The sequence below is a fragment of the Macrosteles quadrilineatus genome, unplaced genomic scaffold (assembly GCF_028750875.1).
Source record: "Macrosteles quadrilineatus isolate MER2022 unplaced genomic scaffold, UCM_ALF_1.0 Scaffold_1__1_contigs__length_201487025, whole genome shotgun sequence".
Taxonomy (NCBI): Eukaryota; Metazoa; Arthropoda; class Insecta; order Hemiptera; family Cicadellidae; genus Macrosteles; species Macrosteles quadrilineatus.
Window position 1 is genome coordinate 19,552,986 of NW_026542594.1, and position 11,258 is coordinate 19,564,243.

Sequence of the window (11,258 nt, forward strand, 5' to 3'; positions counted from 1 at the left end):
AAATAAGACATTCTTACATAGCTACTGTCAACAAGTGAGATCAGTCTTCTAATTAGATAAACAACGCGAGATAATCTTGTTGATAGATAATCTACATGGGATTCCCAGCTGAGCTGGTTATCAATGTGCATACCTAGGAATTTCACACTGTGTTGTATATTATGAAACACGTGATCTGTGGGTCTTAAACTGAAAAGAATGTTTTGAGTTTTATTGTTGTTCAGAAGAAAATTATTTGACTGAAACCATGCTGAGGCATCACTCATTGCAGTTTGGGTTATTTGTTCTAATTCAATTATTGTTCTGCTCTTTGAAAAGAAAGTTGTATCATCTGCATATAAAATAGATTTAGTAGGTTTTGAAATGTTACTTGGAAGATCATTAATAGAAATTAAGAACATGAGTGGTCCAAGTACGGACCCCTGAGGCACTCCGCAATCCACTATTATCTCATTTGACATCTCACCGTTAACAGAGACAATCTGTCTTCGATTACTAAGATAAGATTTAAGAAACTGAAGAACGGTATCTCCAAAGCCATAGTGTTGAAGTTTCATCAAAAGATCCTGGTGATTCACACAGTCAAAAGCCTTGCTCAGGTCACACAGAGTGGCCCAAGCAAAGGCCCTTGACTCAAAGGCTTCAATGACATCACAAACTAAGGTATCAATGGCATCTAAAGTTGATCTACCACTTCGAAAACCAAATTGTGAAGTAGAAAAAAGGTTATTGTTCTCAAGAAACTCATAAATTTGTTCAAAAACTACTATTTCAATTACCTTAGATAGAATCGGAACTATTGAAATCGGCCTGTAGCTTTCGGGTTTGTCTCTATCTCCTTTCTTGAAAATAGGACAGATGCGGGATAGTTTTAATTGTTCTGGGAAATGTCCATCAGATAAGACTATTAATTACTATAGTTAAAGGGTGTACGATAGCAGGGATTATTTTTTTGAGAATATTATTTGACAAGTTGTAGCAGTCCAATGAATTTGAGTTTTTCAATTTTTTAATAGCATTAATGATACATTTTTGTTTTACTAATTTGAAATTGAATTTTACTGGAGCAACCTGGGCATTATTGACAAAATGCTTTGGGAAAAGATTTGGATTTATAGAGAGATACGGACATTCCTTGAAGCAGAAAAGAAAAAGTACAATACACATACAGCAATTTCTGCTTCTGCAACATGTCAAAATCTATCTAATATTCCTTTCCAGCCGTATACACCAGAGGAAAGTTTTCAAAACTTCACTCGACGCTTTGAAAACTACACAAAATTACGGGGAAACTTAAGTCCAAGAGTCAAAGTGGATTTATTTTTACAGGCAATCACCCCACAAATACATGAACAGCTATACGATCTTTGCATACCAGATGACCCACACAACAAGCCATATGCGTACCCAGTATTTGGGCACGTCAGCACAAATTTACGACACGTACCCAATTGTGTAATGAATCTGTACAAGCTTACGCTAATGCTCTTAGAAAGCTCAGTGTAGAATGTCAGTTTACTTGTACAAGTTGTAATGAATCTGTATCTGAAATTCTACTTCGAATGCAGTTTGTCAGGGGATTAAAAGACTCTGATATACGTCTTCAACTTCTTCAAGATAAACTATTGCAACCGTTTAAAGAAGTAGTCGAAAAGGCTGCTACATTGGAACTAGCGAAAAGTGAAAGCAGAATAGTAAAGACAAATGAAAATCAAGAGGAAGTACACCAAGTATCAAGCAAGAACAAACAGCCAGATAGGAAACCTTGTAAATCTAACAATATACAACTCTCTGAGTATCAAACTCGTTTGGAGAAACTGAGAAACAAATGCTATAGATGTGGTGATGATTCACATAGAGCACATCAATGCAAGTTCAAAAATGCAGAATGTAACTCTTGTAAACGTTTTGGTCACTTAGCAAGAGTATGTCTAAGAAAACCAAACAAAGAAGTAAAACAATCAGATGAAACCGCAGAAAATACAAGCGATGATGACACTCATGAAATTTACCAACTTCATTCAAAATCAAATGACAAGTTTATGCTCGAGGTAAAAGTGGAAGGACGACTCATGACAATGGAGTTAGATACAGGAGCGGCTCTCAGCATTGTATCATATGATACATTTAAGCTTTTAAACTCTCCAAAAAGGATTTTCAAGACAAATGTTCAACTCAAGACATACACTGGGGAAATAATCAATCCAAGAGGAGTTGTTTTTGTAAATGTTCAGTATAAAGATCAAAGTTTTGTTGGAAAACTGTACATTGTTAACAAGTGTGTAGACTCTATATTCGGAAGAGAATGGATAAGAGAGATTCAACTTGATGCAGCTGACATACATTCATTAAATTCAAGTGAAAACGAAAACATCCAAGAACTAGATGATTTGATGATTCGATACGAAGACATTTTCAAAGAAGGCATTGGGAAAATACCAAAAGAAAAGGGTCATTTTAATGTAAAAGACGAAACCCAGCCAATTTACATCAAACCTAGACACATGCCATATGCATTAAAAGAAAAAGTAGAGAAGGAACTTGAAAGACTGGAGACTTTGGGTATAATCACACGTGTCGAATCATCCGATTGGGGCACACCCATTGTGCCGGTTGTCAAACCCAATGGTTCAGTCAGAATATGTGCTGACTACAAGGTGACTTTGAACAAAGTTATTAAAGACGAACATTACCCTATACCTCGGATTGATGATATCATGTCAAAGATGCATTGTGGAAAGATATTTTGTACTCTTGATATCAGTAACGCATACTTGCACATGGAGATGGACGAAGACAGTGCCATCATGCAAACAATCAGTACTCACAAAGGGGTGTTTAAAGTGAACAGATTAATGTTTGGAGTAAAAGTGGCACCCTTGTTATGGCAAAGATTCATGGACAAAACATTACATAACTTAGAAGGCGTACAATGTTTCTTTGACGACGTAATTGTCCAAGGATCTAACAGGGAACAGCTTCTTCGCCGACTGGAACAGGTGTTTGAACGATTGAAGTTAAATGATTTGAGGTTAAATAGAGAGAAGTGTAAGTTTTTCCAGAACAAAATTGAGTACTTAGGTCATGTGATCGATAGCAAAGGACTACACAAGTCAGATGCTAAAATACAGAGCATTTTAAAATGTAAAAGACCAGAGAACGTAACTGAACTCCGAACTTTCCTAGGCCTTGCGAATTATTACAACAAATTCATAAAGAATTTGGCTACACTGCTACATCCTTTGAATCGGCTGCTACGAAAAGGAAACACTTTTACATGGAGCTCTGCTTGTGAACAGAGTTCTCTGAAGATTAAAGAAATTATTACAAGTGATGACGTGTTGGTACACTTTGATCCTAGCTTGCCACTACTTACACTGGTCTTAGCTACTGATGCTTCGCCGGTAGGTGTAGGAGCCGTTCTTTCGCACCGCTATAGGGATGGAACAGACAGGCCAATTGCCTTCGCCTCTCGATCTTTATCAAAATCAGAACAAAAATACTCTCAAATCGATAAGGAAGCCTTGGGAATATATTGGGGCCTGAAAAAGTTTTTCCCGTTTTGTTATGGCCGCAAATTTACTTTGATCACTGATCACAAACCGCTGGTGTCAATTTTTAATCCAGCAAAGACCTTACCAACAATCTCGGCAACACGGATATTCAACTATGCTCACTTTCTCTCCGGGTTCGACTACGACATAGAGTACAGGCAAACTGCTCATCATTGCAATGCAGATTATCTCTCTCGATTCCCTATCGAAGTTGTACAAGAACATTCTGTAGATGACCTCTCGAAGTACCACATAAATCAACTGGAAACACTCAATATCAACAGTACCGTGGTGGCTGAGGAAACTCTCAACGATGCTGTTTTGGGTCCAGTCCTACAGGCCTTGAAATCAGGACAATCTGTTGAACAATACGGATTTCACGATAACGAGCTGTCCATTCAAGATGATTGTGTACTGAAGGGCTGTAGAGTCATGATACCTCAATCTCTCAGACCTCATGTGCTTCGAGAACTACACGTAGCTCATTTAGGAGGAATAAAAATGAAGGCTTTAGCTCGCAGTTTTTGCTGGTGGAAAAGTATAGACAAGGATATTGAAGATATGGTAACTGAATGTCGACAATGCATTGAAAAATGCAACAACCCGAGGAAAACTATCCATCCATGGGAACAACCTTCTAATCCATGGGAGAGGGTGCACATTGATTTCTTAGGACCAACAGATGGCCAACAGTACCTGATATTAGTGGATGCCTTTAGTAAGTGGGTGGATGTGATACAGACGAAAACAACTACAAGTACATGGACAGTCCAAGAATTACGGAAAATCTTCTCAACTTTTGGGTTTCCTCACATCCTAGTTTCAGATAATGGAAGACAGTTTGTTTCTCAAGAGTTCAAAAACTTCATGAATGAATGTGGGATTATTCACAGGACTACGGCACCATACCATCCAAACTCAAATGGCCAGGCTGAAAGGTACGTGCAGACTGTCAAGAAGGCGTTAAAATCCATGGAGGGAGAAAAGGGTACACTGCAAAATAAAATCCAAAGACTTCTAATGCAACTCAGGCAATCCCCGAATTCAACAGGTACATCAGCATATCACCTAATGTTTGGAAGGAGTGTACGAACAAACCTAGCAATAATTGTTCCAACATTAGAACCGAACAAATATCAGAAGAAGGAAGTCCAAGTCGGTATAAAAAGGAATTTCAAAGTTGGAGATAAAGTGCAAGCGCGGGAATATGTCAATGGTTCGTCCAAGTGGTATTCGGGCTATATAACTCAAAAGCAAGGACATGTAATGTACGTAGTTCAGCTGGAAGATGGACGAATAATAAGAAGACATGTTGACCAGCTGATTCTTCGTAAAGTGCCGCAGCACAGTAAATAGAGGAGGAGGTGTTAGCATATGTTTTATTTACATTTTATTTCTAACATGTGTTCAAATTATTATTTTGTTTACTTATTGAATTGTTATGTTTACTTACAGATTGTGATTTAATAAAAACTTACCTTCTATTTTCTTATACAAAATGTGAACTTTTATTACTAAAATTAGTGGAATCAACAGAAATGTTAATGGTTTGAACAAAACTTTATATTTAATATAAAATATTTTTTTTTGTTTTAAAGCAAAAATAGTATAGAGATTGAGAATGTAAAGGTATCATAGGTTAAATGTTCATATTATTCCAAAAGTCTATAAAATGTTATTGTTATTGTACTGTAGTTGCATATGAATTAACAGTTCTACGTAGCCTATATTAGTTTGTGTGTTCTATTTTGCATGTTTTAGTCTCAAGAAACCATTTTCAGTAAAAAAAATAATTGTATTGTAATAATGTTATGTACCACACAAACAATAAATAGGATAGAGAAAAGCTGAAATGTTAACAAAAAGATTATAATTATTTTTATTTCTCTTTTTAAATATGGTTTTAATTTTAATACACGGAAATAAAGTAGATGTCACCCAAACATACCGAAAAGAGTTTTTAAGTCAACATCATCTTTACGAGTTAAACGTATATCTGTTAACTTTGTTATACAAATTAATCATTTATGCATTTTTATTTTATGCCATTAATTTTCTAACTTTTCTCAGATTTCTCCAATCAGACATAAAGAGATATCAATTATGTTTGAAACAGGTGTTTTCATGAGCATCTATTTTAACAATGAGTAAGAAAGATATATCCAGTTTAAAAAAGGGTTGAGATTCAGGTAATTAAATGATTAATCTAACATTAAAAGCCTTGATTATTGATAGAAATAGACATTCCATTCCTATGTTACAGTTGGATGTAATTGAATTGAGCTATCAACAGAGTAAATTACTGATTATTGTGCATCTTTTATCTCACATCAATTATCTTATCATCAAAAATTAAGGCAGAAGAGAGAATTGTAAACTGTGGCGCACTCACTGAGTGGCTCATTCAACTATGTTGTTTTTAAAGATAAGATCGTCCACTTCAGTATCCAAAAGTAAACGCTAAAAGCTACATAAATAAACTCACTTCGGACGAGGACTTTGATCTGCCTCAGTGTGCGGTCGGTGTCAACCTCGATGCACTTGTACGAGCCAGCGTCTTCTCTGCGCATGTGTTCTAGGAACAGAGAGTCGTTGTCCAGCACAGTGGCATCTATAGCTCGGCCCTCATGTACCCAGTACACTTGATAGTCCTCAACCTCCGTCTCAAAGGCCTCCACACATGGCAGCGTCAGGTTGCCCCCCTCGTCCACTCTCACCTCACCATCCTCCAGGTTGGCAACACTGAGCCCTGCAATAAAATATAGCTTCAATTGTCTGGGGTGAGTAAACATGCACTTACCACTACCTTTGGGTCCTTGCTGTTAAATTGAGTGACTGTGGTCCTTGCTGTTAAACTGAGTGACTGTAATCCTTGCTTTCAAACTGAGTGACTATAATCCTTGCTTTCAAACTGATTGACTTGTAACGAGTTATTTTTCCTAGGGGGGTAAATATTTGCTATTTGGCCGTGCGGTTGTAGAGGTAAGCAAGCAGCGGCAGCGAGGCTAGCGAGCGCCCTTTGACCCGGCTTATCAGTGCCGATAAGCCTGGGATATCCTAGATCTTCAGGACAGTATAGGACGGACATTCGAGTCGTGGATCCCGGACAGTGAGGATAGTGTGGTGTCTTGTGGACACGACTGGGTGGTGAACGTAGAGAGGAGTGTACGAGGTTGACAGTGGTGTCGGAGTACGTTGGTGGTGTGATTGCGCCGAGTGTTGGTATAAGTTGGGTACAGACCCACTATTGGTGAGTGGACGACGTTCCTTACTTTTTGGTTTAAGAGTTGATAGTTGATACTAAAACCATAGACTAAGCAACACAAGTAGACTCCTCATCCCATTGTAAATTTTGAAGCTTGTTTTTCATGTCTAGTTCATGTACGTCCACACTGATCGCTGGGGTAGACCACATTTTGTTTCTATTATTTTAGGGTTATTTTCATGATTTGTGCTTTACTATTTGGTTATATAACAAGGGGACCAGTTATTCTTTATGATTAAATCGTTTTATTTGATTAAATGAGGTTTTAAATGACTGAAATAACAAGAAACAAATTGTAAACAAAACATAACCTTTACAGTTGGACGTACAGAACAAACAATAAAATTGGCTTCAGCTGTTCCATAAGGATGACAAATCTACTAAGGGAGTATGATTTATCTATGCTAAAACATTCATCTCTGATTTGATTGTGAGAGTTAAGAGTTGTAACCGTGCTGGTCAAAGCCTGATGGTAGTTAGTATTTGCAGGTTTCAGGAATAATATTAAAGTATATTCCTGACGGTTCTGGGCAGGCGCTAGAGTGCAAATAATATAATTTATTGACTGTAGTAGATATTATTTTGCGTTGTACCAAGAGTTAGTTACATTACTAATGACTCTGAGGCCCGACAAACCTAGGCTGCACGATTTAGCGTGCGTAGTTGGAAGCACGTGGCCAGTAGGCTAGTAGCTAATATTATTAGCCTATTAATAAGTAGCCTAGTCCTATCTTTATTACGATGCATAAACTATTAATCACATCAACATAAATTATAGAGCAAAATAGAATTTATTCACGTAAAATATCAGTAATAGAAGCAAGGCCAAACTGCCGACATGATCATTGTCCTCATTCCAATCCAGAATCATTGACTAATGCCTCAACGTCTGTTAATGAACGTGCCATAGTGCATAATCCCATAGTACATAATCCCATTGTGTCTAAAAGTGAAAACGTGCCACAGTGCATAATTTAATGTATCAGCAACTAATAAATTATGTTACATAATCTAATCTAACCTAACCTAACCCAACCCAACCTTAATAGTAATGTTTAAATCGCATTTTATGTCAGAAAAGGCATGTAAGGAAGATAGGTCGGACTTTATGCGGATTCGTGACTGTATTAAGTCCTTTGAAGTGAGGTTAGATTAGGTAAGTTAAAGGTTAGGTTATAATGAACCGACTCATTAATTTATGCTACTTCCAGACTGTTTTTGCACACTTGAAATAGTGGGTGAAACACAATGAAATAAAAATATCAAAAATGCTTAGGCTACCCATTTTTGATATCGTTATTTCATTGTGTTTCACCCACTATTAAATTGTGCAAAAACAGTCTGGAAGTAGCATAAATTAATGAGTCGGTTCATAATAACCTAACCTTTACCTTCCTAATCTAACCTCACTTCAAAACACTTAATACAGTCACGAATCCGCATAAAACCCGACCTACCTTCCTCACATGCCTAAATAAGAACTGATTCTGATTATCTCTGGTTTCAAAACGAATTGATTTCATTCCGCATTAAGTATCGAGTACAAACAGCTGTTTGCTCTCCTCCTCACTCAATCCTCAGTCCACATACGGACCCGTCCAGACCACGCCATATTGCCATCAGTATAGCTCAATGAACCTTAGATTCGTAATGTTGACCCTCGTTTTACGATTAATTAGGAATCTCTCTGACAAAAACTGATTGCATTTTTGGATTCAGCGTGAAAAATACTGTAAGTAGACATCAAAAAAGTACATAATATCGCGTTGTAGACATACCAAATAATTGCCATTTGATTGTTTCATTCGATATATCGTTTGGTTAGTTAGGTTAGGTTAACCTTACCTAACGAACCAAACGATATATCGAACGAAACAGCCGATTAATCGATACATCAATCAATATTTTAGTTAGAATGAGTGCAGGACCTAAAGTAAAGTGCAGCCTACCCACATGACATATTTTGAGTAAAAAAAGTTTCCCGTTTTTCCATTTTTTCGGTAATTTCCGGTATTTTCCAAAAAATTAAAATGCCATTTTTGGATTCAGCGTGAAATTTAGGTCATTATGGAAAAAAATTTCACTATTGCGAGTGGTCACTACGTCGGAATAATTACCCCATCAGCAAGTTTGGTTGGTTAGGTTAGGTTATGATAGCTTTATTTTATATAGGCCTATATATAAAAATATTGATTAGGTATTAATCAGTATTTTCAATTCGATAGTTTCAATCAATATTAGCATAGCCCAGTTAAGAAACTGTACCCAAGGTGGCAACGCTGGTCTGGTGTCTAGACCAAGAAAACATCAATTTTAAACTAGGCCTAGGCTAGAACCTAGAAACCTATTTACACCTTCGCTTTTTTTAAACCATAAACTAAGTTATGTTAAAGCTCTTCCATATGTTTAAGAAGTGACAAACAAAAAAATAAACCATTAAAATCATGCCTATTTAGACTTACCTCCAATAAAAATAAAAATCAATATAACGTCAGCTACATAAGCGATATACATTCTTCCATGCCACTTCTTATTGTTGTTTGATAAAAATTAATGTTTGTTTGTAATACGTGGTACCGTAACACGAAGTGAAGACCTTTACAGCACACACTTATAACAACAAACTGTAATATCTATCCGTCTTCCATCTTTATAACTGTAAAACTTATTTCTTATTTACATCGTAGCCTACATCCTAAAACCAAACCACAACTTTATTGAATGACAGATGGAGATGGGTGGATTGGATGGGTTGTGGTTGATTGTTGTTGGTGTTAGTTTGGTGGTAATATTATTACTAACTAGACTGAACTGAAACGATTTCGATTAACGAAACTGAACTGAGAAGAGTGAGTCTGAAACTGAAACTGACTGAGCAGTGAGCAGAGCAGACTGACAAGTTTTTCAACAGACCATCTTTTGACGACCTTCTAGTCGAAGGAGGAGGTGCAGCTGTCGCGCATGCGCACAAGCTGTCGCTGCTATTTTCAAAGTAGCAGTTTCAGTTTTGAGAACTTATCACGTTACTTCCCGTTCCCGGTCACCACACACTCGACGTTCTATACCCACGAGCACCTCAGCTTCCACAAGCACAGAAGGACTTCGAACAGTTCCTGGGATAACAGGTATTTGTGTAATAGTTTCACCGTATATCTTTATTGGACCTGTTTCTGTTTAGATAGTTGTTTTTTTTTCAACAGTTACAGTTGCGAACTGTGCATTGTGATTTTAAAAAGGTGTTTATTCTTTAATCTTTACTGTTTGTTTACTTTTGACTTGAGCTGCTTGAAAAGGTGTTTTATGATTATGAAAATTAACGTTTTGTGAGTGTGCTGAAGCTGATTTGTTATTAGGTATTGACAATAAGCCTAAATGTTTTGCGTGCATGAATTATGAAGATTTAAATGTTTACTTAACCTATATTTTTCGGATTCCTCAAGAGAGAGTGATTGTTAGGTTAGGTTAGGTGTTTGTTTGTGTGTGAATTTGTTAGATTGCAGTTTTGGTAGTGGTAGGTCTAAGTTAGCCTCTAAGGTAAACTTAACTTAGGCATACTCTTATTAATAGATAAGTTATTAATTTAACTTTTTCAAAGGCAATAACTTAGACCTAAACTCCACTGAAAGGCCCAACTAACTTAATCAAAATAAACCTAGACCTACCACTACCAAACCTCCAATCTAACAAAACAAATTCACACACAAACGCAACTCAACCTAACATTAACAATCACTCTTTCTTGAGGAATCCGAAAAAGACAGGTTAAGTGAACATTTAAAACTTCATAAATAATTCATGCACGCAAAATATTTAATTGTTAATACCTAATAACAAATAATCAGCCTCAGCTCACTCACAACATTTTAATTTTCATAATCGAAAAACACCTTTTCAAGCAGCTCAAGTCAAAAATAAACAAACAGTAAAGAATAAACACCTTAAAATCACAATGCACAGTTCGCAACTGCAAACTGCGACTGTTGAAACGAAACAACTATCTAAACAGGTCCAATATTAAAGTATACAGTGAAGCTATTACACAAATAGCTGTTATCCTGTGCATGTGGAAGCTGAGGTGCTCGTGGGTACAGAACGTCGAGTGTCACCACACCACACCTTGTAATGTAACGGAGTATGTTTTATCTATGATGTAACGTTGTAACCGTTGACGGAGGGGTCTGACTTAGGGGAGGTACAAATGAGGCATTTAGTTCAAAATTCCTCCGTGAACAGCGCTGTAGTAGAGAGCACTTTGGCAATAACGGTTTTCTAATCGCAAAAATAGTTCTGTTCATAAAATAAAATTATAAATGCCTCAAATTCAATTTTACAATTTTTAATTATAAAATTAAACTATCATAACCTAACCGAACTAACCAAACTTGCTGATAAAGAAATAATATAACAAAAGTTTAGTAATCGGAAAAATAATTCTGTTT

At 36.6% G+C, this 11,258-nt stretch overlaps 1 protein-coding gene across 2 annotated transcripts in view; it reads right to left on the minus strand.

Moving 5' to 3' along the window:
- LOC129004692 (protein turtle homolog A) overlaps nt 1–9,539 on the minus strand; it is a 49,451-nt gene extending 39,912 nt beyond the window's left edge. For both annotated transcript variants that reach the window (XM_054433257.1, XM_054433265.1), the window contains exons 1-2: nt 9,282–9,539; nt 6,040–6,303 (exon numbers count right to left, since the gene is read on the minus strand). In XM_054433257.1, the coding sequence (XP_054289232.1) occupies nt 6,040–6,303; nt 9,282–9,333 (316 nt within the window). In that variant the 5' untranslated portion in view covers nt 9,334–9,539. The remainder of the gene's footprint in view (nt 1–6,039; nt 6,304–9,281) is intronic.
- Between the last annotated feature and the right edge of the window lie 1,719 nt (nt 9,540–11,258).